Genomic DNA, 19112 nt, shown 5'->3' with positions numbered 1-19112 from the left:
GGCTGCATCGCGGCTTGATCTACCTCAACGCTATGCCATAACTTGTCCTTTACCTTAACGTTGCTCCTTAGACACTAAAGACATGCTGGAAAGCACAACACCACTGTGTCACTGAGTGACTCCTGAAAACTGCCCTAAGTAGGAAACACACTGAGTCTACGCTGCCTGCTACTTTTCATGCTGGTACGCTCACTTCAGTCTGGCATCCAGACTTGCCCTACTCCATAAGAACCGTTGTCCCATCTCTGTACCGTACATTGAGCTCTTTTTATTGCTGTGACGCTCCACATGCTGCATCACACCCCTCGACATGCTGTCTATTCCCTTTCCTCGCTGCCTGACTCCTAAGAGACTTCCAGGCAACAACCTGACTGCGGTCACAAACACCGAGACTACAGACCTCTGAAAAGAACTCCCAGGCCTAGCCGATGGCCTTGCTGCACGTGTAGGATGCATGGCTCTCCTGTGGACGGCACACATGGACGAACGCGGAGCTATGCCTCCCCCTGTCTTGGCACGCTGTCCTGACACGGTGGCCCTTGCTGACAGCTACGCCTGACCCACCCTCCTGCAAAACCCCTGCTGCTCCCACGCTACCTTCCTCTCTGCTCTCCTGGCCCTTTCCATTGCCATACTCCAACTAACAACCCAGCCTTTCCACTCCATGTCCAACAAAGCTACTCCCACCCAGATACATATTGCTCGGCATGGCCGAGCGCTCTCGCCTTTCCCCTCCGCTGGCCTCGCTTCCTCCGAAGCGTGCCGAGAGCGCTCCTCTCTTTTCCTGCTCCACGACCCGCTACCTTTCACACTTCACAACAACGCTAGACCCATCCTAGAGCACCACTTTACCACCAAACAGCACCTAGTCTGCCAGCCTGACCACCAGGAAACGCTTCTCAATGCTACAGCCCGTATCATCATCTCGCTTCTCCAGCAACACGCGCCAAACCTCAGACGTTCCTCCGCAAAGACCCTTCTGGCCCGCGACCGTCCTCTCTGCGCACGGCTCGCGCCCTCCCCGGTGTGTGCCCCTGCAAATCCCCTTCGTTATGGCACGGTCTGCTCCCTTCACCACACGTAACAGAGACGCTTGCAAAACGCCGACTCGGAACCCGCATCCACGGGGCTTTGGACATTCTGAAAGGTGCACTGTTCTTTACTAGTGTCTTGGCATAACACATCGCGTCTCTCTCAACTAAAAGGGAAACAGCACCCTTTAGCTGTACATTGCTCATTGCGCTCCTACATGAATCTATGGCTCATACACACAAAGGAGAAACTCTCGGCCTCCTTGAAACCGCCCTGAGCACTGACGATCACATTTCCTATTTACCAACAGTTACTTGTATTTCTGCCATAGAGCCTTCAATCCGGCACCCAACCTTGCACCTCTCTGTAATAAACAATATCATCTTCTTTCTGTGTATTCTATACTTTGTCTTTATTGCACACCAGCTCAAAGAACCCTGTTTTTACTACAACTTCATCATTGCAAAGACCTACCAGCCCTTCCGTCTGCCCGTCACCCTCCGCCAGCAATGCGTTTCTGTCGAATCTCGGGCCACAGATCCGTGCTCTGCCGCTCCGCCCTTAGCCCGTCCCTGCCCCGGACCCCAAACTCCTTTGGCAGGGTCCCTGATGACTGGACTTGGCCTCCAGGCTCCAAACCTTACGCTCCTGAGCTACAGATACTCCCTTCCTGGGATACTCCCTTCCTAGGGCTGCACCCTACTGAACCTGCATCACCTGTTTCCAGCTCTCGCCTTTACCCATTTTACCACTGCTTGCCTGAAGTTCCAGTCCCTACATGCACTCCTACGGTCCTCATAGGAGCATGGCTGACCCCTTTCCGTCCCTATGTGAGCCCTGTGCTAACGTTGCCCTCTATGCACTTGTCCCGTGGACAGATGCCTTGTGCTAATAATTAGTAGTGCTATGACACTAACACACATCTTACTCCAAACCACCACAAGCGACATCGACCCCCTTCCTTTCCTCCACTCCACAAGTCACCTCCCTGTTCACAGACACAGCTTTCCCTGCCAGAGACTTTCCCTTCCCTATCCCCACCTTGTCTATGCCTGACAATGGTGGCATGGAGTACCGTACCGCGCAGGCCGCTCCGCGACGCTTCCCCAAATCCCCTGTGCCCTTCCTCGGCCTGCAGCCCATCTGACGCGCGGGTCCCTGATCTGTCCTCCTGCCTGGACCCGACCGACTCCTGAACCCACCAAATACCTTCCTTTCTCCTACCGCTAAGACCCCACAGATTCCTACCATTGTGAGGCTTCAGAGGGAAAGGAACTTTCCCAATCATCCCGTGCAATCCTCCTACTGCCGATGGAACCTTCTTCACCTGATTTGCCTCCCTCACGGCCCCGTCCCCTTTGAGCTCCCCGCTTTGGGGAACTGGACCTCTACCGCCTCTCGGAACTATCCTGTGTGATATATCAGCATCCTGACCACAGGATCCTGCTTTCACGTGTCCGGTCTTTCTGCTACACACCATCACCCCTTGTCCTAACGTTGCTAATGAGTATGTCCAAAACTACCTTTCACGGCCCCGTACGGTCCCGAAAGGATGCTAAAAGATCTCCTCGGAAGCTTCTCCTCTCTGGGTCAATCGACCGTGACCCTCTGCCTCTCCCGCCACCTAACTACGTCATATGCTTTCTAGTATACTGTACACAACACCTCATTGCACAAAACCACTCTCAACATTCAGCACCTGTGTGCTACACAGTTCTGCTACCATTTACCCCCACCTGGGGTGAAAGGGAGCACCTACCAACTGCACACACCAGCTACTAGACAATGTCCATTTTGTACCCTGGTGACAAAGGCACCCGCACTAGATAGCGCCTCCCGGGCCAGCACCGACCTTCCGTGACGCCTACGTCGCCTCAAGGCCAGTCTGTGACAAAAAGGGAATCCCAACCCCAAGTTATCCACTGCTCCCTCCTATATTACAATGGCATTAATTCTTCATATAAGGCATACAAAAAATAGTCTCCCGTGCTACATTCACCCCGGGACTTCCAACCTCTGGCTGGTACCTCCATGAGGGTGCTTTGCTGGAGCCAACCCTACTGCTGACTCATTACCTAATTCCTTTCCGTAACCTTTGCTGCTGGTACATTTGCTTTGAGAGGCCTGGGATGTGGACTCTGGAACATCTGCTCCCTTGGCTGTGACTGTGCATGCTTGCCCTTCCCCGTTTTCCCTTACTCCTTGTGTTTCCTGAACCAAAACTGTTTCCTGACCCTGGGATTTGGCTTAGAGCCTGCCGCATCCTGACTCCTCTCTGCAAAGAACTTTATAAAAACTGAGGTCCCTTTCTGAACTGCATCGCTTCACGGGAGAGCCTCCCTCCCCCTCACCCGTCTCCTGCCTGCTTGCTGATTGTTCCCATAGCACTTGCGCCCTATTTTCCCTCACATATTTCCTCCCTGCATTAAGTCTCACAGAAAACCGTGCCAGCAAACTATGCCTATTAACACCTTTCTTTACATCATCCCAACACTGCTCTGCTGCGAGCGGGACCCTAATAGGGCTCCAACATCACTGACACGTGGCCAGCTTTCTGAGCCCCACGTTGCTCGGTCCTCTCTGGGTTCTTATCCACCGGTGTCCCCCATCCCTTCTACGCGCGGCTGCCCTCATACCCTTCGCCTGCCCGGGAGCTGCCTGAACGCACGGAACCTTTCGGATGCCATTGACGTGTGTCGGCCCCTGACGTCTGCCCGACCCCTCCTTCAGTGCCCCGATTCGCATCCCCTGGCTCCCCTACACAACAATGCCGGCAGACCCTCACAAATATGGCACTCGTGCTCACAAAGGCACCACGTTAACCGCCACGCTCATCCGGCTACAGAACCCCCAGACTCCACTTGACCTTCTTAAGGTTGGGGAGTGTGATGGACATCGCTCGGCCCCACCTCAGCCTCCTCCCGATCTATCGGATGTCCATCTGCCCTCATGGTCGCTTTGCTACAGCCCTTTGCCCTCCCCGTGCTCCTAGCTTCTTTCCCTCATCCATTCTTTTACCGCAGCTTTTTCTCGTGCTCTTGCCCGACACGTCTGTGCTCTGCCCAAGGTTCTGCTACAGCCTTCCAAATTCTCTCCCGATGCAGAGGAGCTCCCCGCCTCTGCGAGCTGGTCTCCCGCCATCGTGCCACTCCACCAACTTAGTATACATTGAGATTTCCCCTGTCTCACTACCAATGACCCACACAGATCCCCTTTGCCTTCCACATTGCCTAACACCATGTCCTGCTGTCATTGGTAACTCCTCCAAACCCGCCCGTTACCCTCCAGGTGCTCTATGCCCGCTCCTACCACGCTATCACTGCACACCTTCCATATTTACCAGCACGCTAACTTCCTCACTTTCTACACGCTCTGTGCTTCCTGACTGACCCACCGAGACACTCATCAGCCCCCCACGGCCAATTCATAGACGGGAACACAGCACTGAACTCCCTGCGCCTCAGACTCCAGGCGGTGCTTTGTGTGCCATTTGTGCTTCCACGCACTCCACATCTGACAACAGCAAACCCTTGTCCTCCCACCAGCGACACTGATAGCTACTACCCCACCTCTCTCCCGTGAGCCGCCTTTCAGCAACACAAGCAGCTCCACGGTCTCCCCAAAAAACCTTATCTCCTCCGAGCCCACCGTGCCCCACGCAACCCAAAGTCCCTCCACACACACTCGCCCGGGTCTTTCTTGCGCTGATCTCCCCGGGACGGCGTGCAGACCTCCAGACAGGCCCCGGCAGACACACACCCTCCCTCGACCCCATATCAGCGCTTCCCTCCACGGGGACCTAAAAAACGTTGCTTTCCCAAGCGGCGGCCGAGCATGCCTCGCTGCCTCCTGTCCCGTCGCTTCTCTGTGCGGAGACTCTCTCACGCGGCACCACCTTCGCTGCCTCCATCCCACGGCTGCGCCGGACAGGGATGCTGGCCCTTGTGCTCACGCTGACACGTCCTCCTCCCCAACTACAGTCCCACGAGATAGCGCCGACCGTAGCCGCCGCCTCCCCACGCGACTGCTGTCCCTCGACACCCGTGCCCGCACGATGCCTGTGCCATCACCCTGATGCCGCCTCTTCCTGGGCCTGACCTGTCCGGAGCCCCCGAACCTGACGGGGGGAAGGGGCTGCTACTGACTCCTTCGCCGCTCCCGGGCCCCAAACCTGCCAGGCTAAAAGCTATGGGGTCGGTGTGAGCCTGCTCGGAATCCCCTGGCGACTCGCTGCCCACGTGTGTGCCCCACAGTCTAGGTGGGAGTCGGGACAGTAAGCCAGGAACCCTGGTGAGACTTTGACGGTGCCATCGCTTTAGATTCTACGAAACAAACTGCGTGTTGCTCCCACGTCCCCCGGCCTTGTTGCCTCGCTTGCTGCCTGCAAACCCATTGTTATAAATGCTGCAAACAGCTTTAGCCCTGCGCAAGCCACAAGCCTGGACTGGGGCCAGTAAGTTCATGCACTGGCTGCCGGATTGGCTCCGCTCCTCCACATTCCCTAGAACCATGCCACCAAGTACGGTGACCCTGCTCCTCCCCAAAACTGTCGGTCTGCTGCCTGAAACCAGGTTGCAATAACAACACCCTGCAGCCCTGGTCCCACGCTCCGTCCTGCTGCCTCCGCGCCACTTCCCACGGTGCCGCTCGGCCTCGTGCGCCGCGGCCACCCCGCCCGCTGCCCGGCGTCTGCCGGTGCCGCTCGCCCACGCCTTCCCCGCCTCTGCGACCGGTGGCACTGGCCGCGTGCCAGGGATGCGTGCCGTGGATGCCTGCCGCGCTTTGGCGGCTCGGCATCTTCCCCGCTCTCACGCCCGCGCAGATCTCGCCCATCATCTGATAGGATTCTCACGCCATGATGCAGAACAAGACTGCTCAACCCCTGGATTGGACCGGTGGCAGATTGGTTCATGGTCTGAAGCAGAGGTGGGCCGGAGTTGGGTTGTTAAGCCCTCTAGTTGCCCCAGAAACGAGTGGAGCCATAACTGCTTCGGCCTTCCTACCTTGGGTTGCGTGCCAGATTGATGCTCGTGACACATTAAGCATCCGTCTGGCTATTGAAAAGTATTTATTATAATCACTGCTTTCCTGATCCTTCGGCCTTGCATCTCTACCCTTTGAATACCAATACTGAGTACCCACTGAATGCCGATAGCAACACTCAGACTGGCTCTGTGACGCGTTGGCAAAGCAAGGAGCTCCATTCGGAACCTCTAAGCTTGACCCGGTGGTTCTCCATAGCCTTTGCTTCTCTGCTCTCTGCGGGACCCGTTCAGAAGCAACCTCTGCGTCCCTCTGTCTATTTCGTCCGGACCCTCATTGACACGTTGAGCCCTGACATGCCACTCACGGCCCCTTGCGCACCCCGGCGCCGCCGCCTCACTTCGCATCCCATCCATTCATTTCCACCGCACGCACGCACCTCGCACCGCTGAGGTTTTCACCCCCTTCGCCAGAGCTGCGGCCCCGCCGCGCCCCCTCCCGCCCCCGCCCCCCGCGCCGGCGACACCGGGGGGCCGCTCTCCGGCCCCGCCCCGCCGTGACGTCACGGCGGTGACGTCGCGTGGCGCTACCGGGCGGCACCGCTCGCGCCTCCCCGCCCCCTCCATCCCGCTCGGCGCCGCGACGGGAGCCGCACGCAGGTACCGGGGCACGGGAGGGGGCGCGGGGGCGACGCCGCTCGGGAGCCCCGCGGAGCCGCCTTGGGACGCTGCCCTGCCCGCTGCTCGCCTCCCCGGCGGCGCCTCCCCGGCACCCCTGAGCCACACCGAGCCGACCAGCTTGGAGCTGCGGGGTGCCCCGTTTCTGACCCCCCTGCACCGGGCTGCCCCCCCCCCCGCCCCCCCCATTTCTCCATCGCGGTCTCGGCTGCACCTCCAAAACGCCCGGACCCCCGAGCCCTCGCATACCTGGCCGCTGCCCCCCTGCTGTCCCGTCTCTGCCGGGGCCCTGGCACCGGTGAGAAGCGCTGCTGGGATTGCCCCGTGGGTCCCAAAACTGGGCTGCTGCCGTGGTCTCCGTGCCCCGCAGCCTGCCCCGGTAGGACACCTTGCCTCCCAAACCCTACATCTCCCTGCCAGCCTGGTCGCATCCCCGGGCACGTCCGCAGCGGCGCGTCCCTGGCACTGGCACCGTTCCCATGAGCGGCACCGAGCCGACCAGCTTAGAGCTGCGGGACGCGCTGTTCCAGACCCCCCCTGCACCAGGCTGGCCCCCCCGCCTGCTTCTCCGCCTCCTTCTCTCTGGCCCTCTTGGCTGCACCTCCAAAACGCCCTGACCCCCGGGCCCTCGCCTCTCTGGCCGCTGCTGCCCTTCCCCCCGCTGTCCTGCCTCTGCACCGGCACCAGTGAGAAGCGCTGCCGGAATTGCCCCGCGGGTCCCAGAACTGAGCTGATGCCATGGTCTCCATGCCGCACAGCCTGCCCCGGTAGGAGACCTTGGCCCCCCAAAACCTACATCTCCCTGCCAGCCTTTCCTCGGTGTGGGACCCCTTTAGAAGTGCCCTCTCCCACCTCAAGGGGACGCTGACCCCCACGCCTCTGCAGCTTCCAACGTCCACGCTTTCTACTCCATGACCTAAAACTCCTTGACAAGCCACCCAGACGTGCAGATGGTGACCTGCCGTGCCTGGCACCCAACGGGCACCCAATCCTCTGAGCCCCTTGAACCGGGCCCCTGCCACCCCAGTGGCAACACACAGAAGGGACGCCTTCTGCAGCCCTTCTGCGGTGACCCTTTCTCTTTCCCGCAGGAGCCGCCATGGATCTGGTGCTGGACGCCGCCGACCGGCACCTCCTGACGCCCTACGTGTACCCTGCCGGCTGGCCTGAGTACGAGCCCTGCCGCCAGCTCCTCAGCCTCTTCGTCATCACCAACCTGGGGGCGCTGGCCCTCTACCTGCTCTGCGCCACCCTCAGCTACTACTTCGTCTTTGACCATGAACTCATGAAACATCCCCAGTTCCTAGAGGTGGGTGCTCCCCATGCCGGCCCCCCTGACTCCCTGTGCGACCCCCCCCCCTTAACTGTCAAACCGAACCCCTAGAAAACCTGGAAAGGCGTGGGGACGCTGAGACAAGCTCAGAGCTCGTCACTGACATCGGAGCCTGGCTGAGAGGCCAGACCCCCTGGTCCTCCTGACGCCTGGCCTTCTCAGTCCAGATAGGGCTGACCCTCCTACCCGATAATCACCTGGCCCTGCCAGATACAACCATCACACCCCCCTCTCCTTCCTCTGATCACGGAGTTTCAGGGATTAGAAGGGACCTCATACAATCATCAAATCCAATCTCCCCAACTCCACAACCTCCCTGGGCAGCCTGGGCCAGGCTCTGGCACCCTCACCATCAAGAAGTTTCTTCCCGTCTTTCACTGGAACCTCCTGTGTTCCAGTTTGCACCCATTGCCCCTTGTCCTGGCACTGGCTGTCACCCAGAAGAGCCTGGCTCCATCCTCCTGACACTCCCCCTTTCCATATTGATCCCCATGAATGAGGTCAGCCCTCAGTCTCCTCTTCTCCAGCTCCAGAGCCCCAGCTCCTCAGCCTTTCCTCACACGGGAGATGCTCCACTCCCTTCAGCATCTTGGTGGCTGCGCTGGACTCTCTCCAGCAGTTCCCTGTCCTGCTGGACCTGAGGGGCCCAGCACTGGACACAATATTCCAGATGTGGTCTCACCAGGGCAGAGTAGAAGGGTTGGGGGAGAACCTCTCTGGACCTACTAACCACCCTCCTTCTAATCCCCCCCAGGTCCCACTGGCCTTCCTGGCCACAAGGGCACAGTGCTGGCTCATGCTCATCCTGCTGTCCCCCAGGACCCCCAGGTCCCTTTCCCCTACACTGGTCTCCAACATACCATTCCCCACCTTATACTGGAACCTGGGCTTGTTCCTGCCCAGATGCAAGACTCTACACTTGCCCTTGTTATATTCTCCCCCTGACCCCTCTCTCCCGCCGCCGCCGCCCCCCGCAGAACCAGGTGCGTCGGGAGATCGCCTACGCGCTGCGCTCCCTCCCCTCAATCAGCGTGCCCACCGTTGCCCTGTTCTTCGCCGAGGTGCGTGGCTACAGCAAGCTCTACGACAACATCGAGGACTCCCCGTACGGTGAGCCGCTGCCCCGTTGCCTCCTTTGGCCGACAGTGACCCCTGTTTCACCTCGGGATAGCACAACTCAGACTAGCCCCCACCAAATCCCCCTGCCTACCTCCTGCCCCGAGCTACTCCCTTGTAATTGCCCTGGTCGCATGTTCCCATCACGCCCGTGCAGGGAGGGCCCCCCCACAATCTCCTCGAAGACTCGACCCCTGTGCTCCTCCCTGGCCCTCCCCAACGCCATCCCTAACGTCCCTCTTCCCGCAGGCTGGTCGGGTGTCTTCCTTAGCATGCTGTCCTTCATCTTCTTCACTGACATGGGCATCTACTGGATACACCGCGGGCTCCATCACAGACTGTTCTACAAGGTATGATCGGGGACGGCGGGCTCCCGGAAAGAGCCCTGGTCCCGCACTGGGGCCGCGGCCCCACCGCTCCTCCCTCGGGAACACGATGGGAACGGAGAGCCCGTTAGGGTCCGCTCCGAGCGCGCCGCCTCTCCCGCTCTGGCGGCGGTGACGGCTGCCGGCCCTGACCGCCCTCTGCTGCCGGGCGGGGGGTCTGTCTGCGAGACCCCCTAAACAGCGTGCTCTCTCCCCGCAGCGCTTCCACAAGCCCCACCACCTCTGGAAGATCGCCACACCCTTCGCCAGCCACGCTTTCCACCCCGTCGACGGCTTCATGCAGAGCCTGCCCTACCATATCTACCCCTTCCTCTTCCCCCTGCACAAAATCACCTATTTGGGCCTTTACATCTTCGTCAACGTCTGGACCATCTCCATTCACGACGGTGACTACCGCGTCCCCCGCTTCCTGCGCCACGTCATCAACGGCTCGGCCCACCACACCGACCACCACTTGTACTTCGACTACAACTACGGGCAGTACTTCACGCTCTGGGACAGGATCGGCGGCTCCTACAAGAGCCCCACGTCCTTCGAGGGCAAAGGCCCCCACGACTACATGCGCAAGCTCCGAGAAAAAGGCGCCGGGGTACCCAATGGGCCCCAGGCTGCCAAAACCGAGTAGGGTTCCCCCTGGCCCAGCCCCTCTTGGGTAGAAGATTCCCCAGCTGGATCTCTTGCCTTTCCTCCCCGGCCTCGCGAGATGGGATGAAGAGCTCCCGTCCCCTGAAAGCGTGGGGGGACGCTTGGTCGGCATTTGTTACATACAGACTCTCTCTGTGCCTCGAAACTGCCCTGCTCCCCCTCCTGGCCCCCTTTGGATCTCTGCAAAGGTCCCTGCCCTGCTTTGGTACTGCGCTAGTGCTTTACGAAAAATAAAAAAAACACATGGCACAACAGGAACAACACTGTGGCGCACACAAAAAGAACAATACTACCGCACAAATAGAACAGTAACGTGGCACAAATAGAACAGTAACGTGGCACAAACAGAACAGTAACATGGCACAAACAGAACAGTAACGTGGCACGTGGCGTGGTCTCTGTCGGTCTGTGCTGCGCGCCGTCCTCGCCGATTTGCCATCGATGTCCCGGACTCCATTGCGACGAGTCAAGTCTTGTTGAATTGACAGGCTGACAAGGCCACTTTTCTTTTTAGATGCTGTATTTTGGAAAAAGAAAAAGCAACCTCCTACCTTTTGACGACGGCGCAGGTCCTCCCGACGGCTCCTCGGCGCTCGACACGCTCCCCTTCTCTTCATCTCACTCGGGGATGGTGCTGACGGGATGCTTCCCATGAATAAGCTAACGGACAAAGACGTGCTCTGAGTCCCTCGGGTCCTTCTGGCTCCCCGTGAACTCTGGGGGGGAACGGGAGGTAGGGGAGCCCGAAGGCGAGGGGTGGGGGCTTCTCACTCGAGGGTTCGTGGCCGTCTTTCCCCCTTAACATCCTGCTCAAACGCGGTTGCCCTGCCTTTGGGTCGGAATTGCGTTCAATAAATCTCCCTTGCCAACTTGGCCGCTGCTTGGTGTTTTGCCCTTGCTCCCCATGCTGTACAAAGCCTAATGCGGCTCCCTCTTGCTCCCCTATGACACCCGTGACGGTCTTACCCTGCCCCACACAGACAACTATTGGGTACGTCACCCCGCTCCCCTCTTGCCAAAACAGCAAAAGCGACGGGCAAATATCCCCACCAGCCAGCCTTCCCGGACTTCTCCCTCAGATCGGCCGCAAGGACTCGACCCCTCAGCACGTGGGGTGTGGATGAGCCCAATCGCCTCGGGGGTTCCACCGACGCCCCGCATTCGCCCGGTGTGCATGGGAACCCTGCCCTCTGATTACTGATTAGCTTGGAGCCTGCCCCAAAACCTGCCCAGGGTCAAGGCAAGTCCTGGAGTGCACACAGGGTCAACATTGCTGACCCTTACGAACCGCTGTGCTGACCCGGGACCTGATTAGATACCGACATGAGGACCTTGGGACGAGTCCCAAGCCTTCTTGTCACCCCATCTCTCTGCCATCACCGAGCCTCGGCAAGGCCAAGGCCTTAACCCCTTGTGCCCAAAACCCTTGGCTGCAACAGCCAGGGCCTTGGTATGTGTTTGGCTCAGGCCTTGCTGTCCCTGTGAAGATGTGCAAGGCATGATGTGTGAGACATCACAACGCAGAGTGAGCCTGGTATGGTCATTGCCCTGCCCAGCTCTGCGGGCCGAGAGCTGAGACGCCCCGGGGGCCGGCGGCCCCTGCCGCCCCTTCCTCCCATGGGTGACCTGCCTGTGCAAACGCTGGCTGGAAAAAACCCCGGGGACAGGCTACGTGCCACAGGACAGAGGTCTGACAAGGATACTCCCCATGGCTCCATCCAGCCATGACAAAACTGCTAACTTCCACCGTCACTCACGCCCGTGCCTCTATGCACTGTGCAAGCGGCGTTTTCCTCCGCCTCCCTGCTCGTTCTGCCGATGCCCGGCTGGCTGCCGAAGCTCACACAGGCTAATGCGCGGCCAGACCTTCTCGGCTACCTGCGGCAGCTCCGTGTCGCTGCTGCTTGCACCCACTAACATGCCTTGGGCATCCTTCATTTCCACGCTCCCCTTCTTTCCTGCCTCACCGTACAGCCTGTATGCCACCTGGCATGCACGCACGACCATGACCCTCGGGTGGGGAGGCAATGACCCTCTGCAAAACACATCGCTTTGCCCGGTGCCTTGGCAGCTGTGGCCAGGACCGTTGTTTTGATGTTTAATTGCTCTTCCCTGCAACTGTGCACAGCATGGGATAACAGCTCGGAGCACGCATGGTATGTGGGTCACGTTCTCAGGACAGGACAACTCTCAAGGGAAGTAAATAGAGAGAAACCCACGCACGTTCTGAGCTATGAGCTGGCACAGCTCCGGCCACATGTGGTGGTGGGACAGCGCAAGAGCCGCGTTCCCTGGCCTGGGCGAGCGCTGGATGCGTCGCCTTGGGCCTCCGTACCACGTACAGGCACGATTCTGAATTTGGGACCCTGCTGCTGCTGTTGCCACAAGGTGGAGATGTTGCTCATGGCACGCCGCCGCCATGAGCCGCACCTGCGTGGACAGCCTTCCTCCTCCTCCTCCTCATTGCCCCAAAAGTGTGGAACCCAATGGCGAGAGCGGCTTCCCGGCAGCAGCTTTACGGGGGGACATGCGTGAGGTGGGCCCTTAGAGACACATCAGTGTCCCCTACACCGCACACGACACACCACCCTTCTCTGAAAGACCCTGGGCACAACAAGTGACATACGACGCACCAGCTTAGCACTCAGATGCCACTGCTGAATTTTCTTAACCAAAACCTAAAGACCACCGACCACCTCCAATGAAGGCTCTGACACCGTGCCCGTGAGCGGGGCGACCTTTGCCGTGGACCTCGAGCCCCCAATGGCACGTGAATGCCGTCCAGCTCTTGTCGGCAGCTAGGTCCGGCTGCTGACCCTTGTGCCTGGCCTGCTGGGTTTGGCCATCGTTTCCAGAACGACTCTTTGCACATCCATCTGCACCCCTGAACACCTGTGCTGGCATCTTCTCTGCGGCGGGGACCGCGACCGGCCCCCCGTCCTGCCTCTGCGCCCCTCGGAATGCGGAGGCCGCTCGGCCACGCTGGATGGGATCGCTCCTCGAGTTGCTCTCTCTTGGCAGATGTGGCATCCCAAAACCATAAAGGGGGGTGAGAAGGCTCGGAGGACCCATCCCCTGAGACCTGTGGTTCAAAGGCAGGTCCTGCTGACACCAGATGATTTGGTCTTTGAAAGCTGTGTCCTACAACCCCACGACAACGGCCTGCTCTCACGGAAGAGCTGCGCTCTGGCACTTCCCAGACGACTCAGAACAAAAGCAAATTGCAACCCCCAATCCGAGATCTGCCCGCTCGACGTGCACCCTGACTCCGCGCTGCAGCAGGGCTGAGATTGGACTTGGCGGTGGGATGAGCTGCTTTACTCCCCAGCTCAGCTCCAGCTACATGCAATGCATCCTTCAAATGACTCTGTCGTCTCTCTCCAAGAGGGTCTGTGGAGAATGCCTCTGCCAGCCCCTGCAATCCCCTGAACCCTCCGAGACCTGCAGGGCTTTGCCGGGGAAAGGCGAGGGGGAGAGAGGAAGGAAAACCGGGGGCCGAGAGGCTCCTCGCCTCGCTCTCTGAGTACACGGCATTTGCTGTTGATGAAATCCAGATGTACCTTAACATACACTCTGCTCTGTGCTCCCTCCCCTTTATGGCAGGAGACGGGTTCTTTTTACAAGACACAGTGAATACCTTGACAAAGGAAACATATATTTCCTTCTGCAAAGAAAGAGCTATTCATCTGTTAGCATTTGCCAGCTCTCGGTTCTCCCGAGAGGTCCTCGTGACCGCTCCCTCCCTCGCAGCCTCCGCGGGGACCTGGCGGGGGACAGGGGGCCCTTCTCGGATCCCTGCGCGAGTTATTGCATCGCTCAGAGTGCAAAACGGAGACCGGGAGGAGGATGGCGAACCCCGCAGCGCGTCGAGATCCTCCCTTTAGACACTGCTACGAAGCCAGTTCCTCTTTTCTAAGTCTATCTTATTCTCCTGTTCTTCTATTCCTTCTTGTCAGGGTTTTTTGGTGGGGCAGAGGGGGTCATTTAGTGGAAAACAGGACGGACTCGATGGTGCTTTTGGCGAGCTTTTTTGAGCCCCTCTCACCTGCCCGCCACGTTTGCGACTGAGAGTGACCCTCTATAGGGATTCCTGCATGATAAGGCTCTTTTATTGACTGTGCCCTCACCCACGGTGACCTCTGGTCCTCCCAAGGGACATTATGCTGAGCCCAGACCACTAAAAGCTTCATTAGGAGCCCTTATAATTGCATTGACTCAAATACTGAAATACATGAACTACTTTTCCTGATGAAAGCACCTCCGGGATAGCTCTGGACAACATATCTCCTATTAAAACAAACAAAATACGGGGGAGCGTGACCGCCTCGATGCTGTCCCTGGGATTTATCAGGTCCCATTCCTTTGCTCCCAGGTGACATCCTTTTACTGTGAACATTTCCAGACAGCATTAGAAATGCCAGTGCGGCTCGCGAGGCAGAGAAAACACTACCTGAGGGTCTGCTCTCAGCACCTCTGCGATGATCGAGGCTAAAACACAGGTAAGGCCTTTTCTCAGCAGCGTCGCTATACCCATAAACACAGCTTTGCCTTCCACAAAGGCAAGGCACAGCTCCAGAATGGATGCGAGCGGCAGAGAACCACCCTCCACATCATCACTGGTGGGATTAAAGTAACCAGAACAGCTACGGTACCAGGACCACAACATCTCCTGTCTACCCCTTCTCATCTGGCGCAATAAATTAGCTCAACGCATTCAGTCAGCCGGAGAAGGGGGATGCTTGGACAAAGCGTGCAGCCTTTTCCCCTCCTGGCAGACTCTGCTGGAACTGACAAGGGTCTAGGACATCTCTGCTGTGGCAGGTCCCCCGTGGCACACAGATACTCCACACATACCCAATAGTGGCTGGCCTGTGAAATATATGGGCATCTGAGTATGTGGCCACAGATCTGTCACCTACTTACAAACTTCCCCAAACTGATGAACACACGGTATGAGCAAAAATGCAGTACATCACCAGAACAAGCTGCAGATCACAGAATCCCAGCATGTCAGGGGTTGGAAGGGACCTCAGAAGCTCACCCAGTCCAATCCCCCCGCCGGAGCAGGAACACCCAGCTGAGGTTACACAGGAAGGTGTCCAGGCGGGTTGGAATGTCTGCAGAGAAGGAGACTCCACAACCTCCCTGGGCAGCCTGGGCCAGGCTCTGGCACCCTCACCATCAAGAAGTTTCTTCTCCTCTTTCACTGGAACCTCCTGTGTTCCAGTTCGCACCCATTGCCCCTTGTCCTGTCACTGGCTGTCACCCAGAAGAGCCTGGCTCCATCCTCCTGACACTCCCCCTTTCCATATTGATCCCCATGAATGAGCTCAGCCCTCAGTCTGCTCTTCTCCAGCTCCAGAGCCCCAGCTCCTCAGCCTTTCCTCACACGGGAGATGCTCCACTCCCTTCAGCATCTTGGTGGCTGCGCTGGACTCTCTCCAGCAGTTCCCTGTCCTGCTGGACCTGAGGGGCCCAGCACTGGACACAATATTCCAGATGCGGCCTCCCCAGGGCAGAGCAGAGGGGCAGGAGAACCTCTCTGACCTACTGACCACCCCGCTCCTAATCCCCCCCAGGTCCCATTGCCCTTCCTGGCCACAAGGGCATAGCCTGGCTCCATCCTTGTGACACTCATATTATTTGACTTAATTTAATTTAACTATTTGAAGCTATTTCACGTCCTTTCACTGCATTCCATTACCAATAACTTAACTTCCTTTCACCTTATCTCTGTAGGACCCCGAGCATCACTTCAAGACGTGCATATACGGTGGCGGGGAGGGGTCCCCGAGCATCCCCCGAGGGGGCCGGGCGGCGGGGAGGGGTTCCCGAGCATCCCCCGAGGGGACCGGGCGGCGGGGGCGGGATGCGGCGTCGCTGCCCATTGCACGTTCTCTCCGGGCGGCGGCGCGGTGCTCGGCTCGGCCCCGCTCGGCTCGGCCGCACCGACATGGCGACGCGGAGCAGCGGCGGGGCTCGCCGGGCCGCCCCGCTCCCCCGCCGCCTCCTGCCGCTCCTGCTGCTGCTGGCGGCGGCGCCCGGACCCGCTTCCGCGGCCGCCCGTTCCGCGCTGCTGCTGCGCGCCCCGCCGCCCGCTCCCCGCGCCGAGCCCCCGCGGAGCCGCCGCGCCGCAACGCGCCCGCCGGAGCCCATCCAGGTGTACGGGCAGGTACGCACCCCAAACCGCGCGGTGCAGCCCCCGCGGGGAGCGCACGGGGGAGGCGCGCACGGGGGGCGGCAGCGCTTGGCTCCGGTCCCCCCGCGACCGGTGCCGCGGGTGGGCTGGCGGGGAGCCGGCCGTGCCCACAGCGGGACGAGCTGCAGCCTCCGGGGAGGGCGGGGATGGGGATGCACGCTCGGAAAATAACTTCCACGGCCGCTGGGGCTCGAGTGGGTTCCGCGTGGGGAGGGCTGGAGCCGGGTTGCAGCCCTGGCTGCATCGCACAGCACGTTCGCTGCCCGCAACTTCAAAGCGGCGGACGCTTGGATGTGAGGTGCTGCTGAACTCCCACCTCTCCTCTTGCCTCTCCCAAAGCCATCTCAAACTAGGGCCACTGGCAGATTTGTGGTTGATAAGTGTGGGTTTGTTCCCTCTCAAAAAAAAACCCGAGCAGCGGTAGCTGCCGGATGGCCAAGGGCACAGGGGCTGCTGTGTCCCCTCTGCTGGGTCACCGGGTGGGAAAGCGAGTCCCAGACAGGGGCTCTTCACCTAGAGGTGCTTATGGTGAACGTCTCTATGCTCAGAAGCCGTGCAGAGGGAGGTGACATTGCTTTTTGTGCGGCACCGTGCCCTTTTCCTTAAAAAGGGCTCCTCTCTGCATTTCTCATCCATCCTCCATTGCTCCTTGAAAGGAGAGAGAGGAGTTGCTCTTCACAGAAAAACATATAAACTCCTATTCCTGAGCATATCCCAGCATGGTCTCAATCCACTGGCAAGTTTTGCTGCTGGGACCTTTACGGTGTCCTGTCACCCCCCCTTCTCCAGACAACCCTCGCTTTAAGGGTAATGAGGGATTGCACTTCAGCCTTCAGGACTGTACTCTGTTTTTTAAATATTCACACGCTACACGACACTAAGCTGCCCCGCTTGACCCTCCTTGTTTTTGCCGTGTCCCACCACATGCCCAAAAGGCACCGGTGCTGCTCCTAAAGCTCTGCTCCGGATCCCCCATTTAGAGGATGAGAAAAGCTGCTCCTGCTCCCCTTGCAAACCTCCTTCGTCTCTTCTGCCTCCTCACCGTTTGTCTGGTTTTAAGCATAACACAGCTAGCTCAGTTTAGAAACAAATACACTCGTCTCCCATCTACAGAAAGACATTTGTAGGGCTTCCCTTTCCGTCTTCCTGGGACTTTGCCCAGGTCAGGTAGAGAGTCGCTTTGGCAGGAGCAGCCTCTATCGCCTGGACATGCAGCAGGAGAGTGCAGTAACCCTGGTGCTACCCAAAACATGCCTAATAGGATGCTATGGGAGTTTGACATTTAACACTCTTTGGCATTTCCTTTTTGCCTTGAGGGGATTTGCCTGGAGAACCGAGAGGCTCCCGTTTCTGCCAGGCATGCAAAACCCACCCTTTCCACTGCTCTGGGGCAGGACGCAAACACCATGTCACAAGAAATACTTTATTGGCACTAAACAACATTTCTCCTGAGCAAAACAGCGCTTCAAATCGAGGTCTGCTTTATTAAAAGGAAGGAGAGGGAGCCCACGTGTCCCAGGCACTGGTACAGTTCTGACCACACAGAATTGCTAACACTTAGGAAGCCAGAGAGCTTCTCTGGCCTTCTCACTTGGATCGGGGGCCAAGTAGAATGGCCTGCGAGGTCGCTGCTGCCATGGGTGTTGTTGTCGGGGACAGCACCGAGGAGAAGGAACATATCGTGAGGAGGGGAACAAAGTCCAAACCCTTTGTGGCACCTTCAGAGCCAAGAGCGGCTTACTCAGCAACACCAGCAACGGGCTCAGAGCCCTCTTGCCCTAGACACCGAGGGCACAAGCACAAAACATTTCTTGGATTCCTCGGCCGGACCCTCACCGCCGATCGCGTCCTCGCGGGGCGGGCTTGCGCACCTACAACAAAACCTTTTGGGAACTGCAAACAACAAGACCAGCAGCCTAAACCTCTGCGTCTCCCTGGCGTTTCCCCAGCTTTTCTAACGCCTAAGCACAAGCAACCCAGACCAAGTGCGCAACTCCAGACACCGTCAGCTTCCAGACAGAGCTCGTTTTGTTCCCTTGCACGGCCTCACCTCTACGGGACTCTGGATGCGCGATACAATGGACAGACTGTTGCGAAGTGGGCACTGACACGTGACGGGTCTTTTCCAGGACGCGCTGACAGCATAGAAGCATCCCTGGAACAAGACAACTGCTGCCTGACGCCCCTGGGGCCAGTGGCGCTCCCGAACCCCCTTCGGTGACCTCGCACCCTGCCCTGCTCCTCCTGGTGCTACCGAGGGGGCTGCTCATCCACAGCCCTGCAACAGCCTCCGTGCTCCTGCCGACACATCCCTGCTCACACCTGCACACTCAGCTTCGCGATTTGACACGTCTACAGTCCATCCTCGCCATCCCACATAAATCGCATCTCTCCTCCTGGGGGAAAGCCGGCCACGAACCGCATCGCCTGCAAGGACTTCACAACAAACAAGGAGAAGAGAAGTGGCCGCTTTGAGCGCCTACCTGGCGCCGCGTCGCCGTGTCCTCGGTGACCGTGACGCTGGCTGTCTCGAGTGTCGTGTCGTGGCCGTGGCGGATGGTGAGGAGAAGCATCGTGGCCTTTGTCTGCCGGTCCTGAGGCGCAGAGAGGGAGAGTCACGGTTATGGACAGTGTTTACGCTGCCAGGCTGCAAATACAGACATACAGCTCTACCCTTTATCTGCTGACATCCCTTTCCCTCCTTGGCTTATCCAAAACCTCACCCAAAAGCACACAGCTCA

General features: G+C 58.8%; 1 protein-coding gene across 3 annotated transcripts; it reads left to right on the top strand.

Moving 5' to 3' along the window:
• Positions 1-6589: 6589 nt before the first annotated feature.
• Positions 6590-11045, top strand: SC5D (sterol-C5-desaturase). 3 transcript variants are annotated; one of them, XM_065652069.1, is made up of 5 exons: positions 6590-6674; positions 7784-8001; positions 9003-9135; positions 9391-9491; positions 9727-11045. In XM_065652069.1, exons 2-5 carry the CDS (start codon positions 7792-7794, stop codon positions 10150-10152), a joined length of 870 nt encoding a protein of 289 aa, XP_065508141.1. In that variant the 5' UTR covers positions 6590-6674; positions 7784-7791; the 3' UTR covers positions 10153-11045. The 3 variants fall into 3 exon arrangements, with proteins under 3 accessions (XP_065508141.1, XP_065508142.1, XP_065508140.1); XM_065652070.1 differs by lacking the exon at positions 6590-6674 and adding an exon at positions 6863-6990; XM_065652068.1 differs by lacking the exon at positions 6590-6674 and adding an exon at positions 7363-7459.
• Positions 11046-19112: the final 8067 nt, after the last annotated feature.

The sequence above is a fragment of the Caloenas nicobarica genome, chromosome 26 (genome assembly GCF_036013445.1).
Source record: "Caloenas nicobarica isolate bCalNic1 chromosome 26, bCalNic1.hap1, whole genome shotgun sequence".
Taxonomy (NCBI): Eukaryota; Metazoa; Chordata; class Aves; order Columbiformes; family Columbidae; genus Caloenas; species Caloenas nicobarica.
Note: the sequence above shows the minus strand (reverse complement) of the source record. Positions and strands in the feature narration are given on the sequence as shown.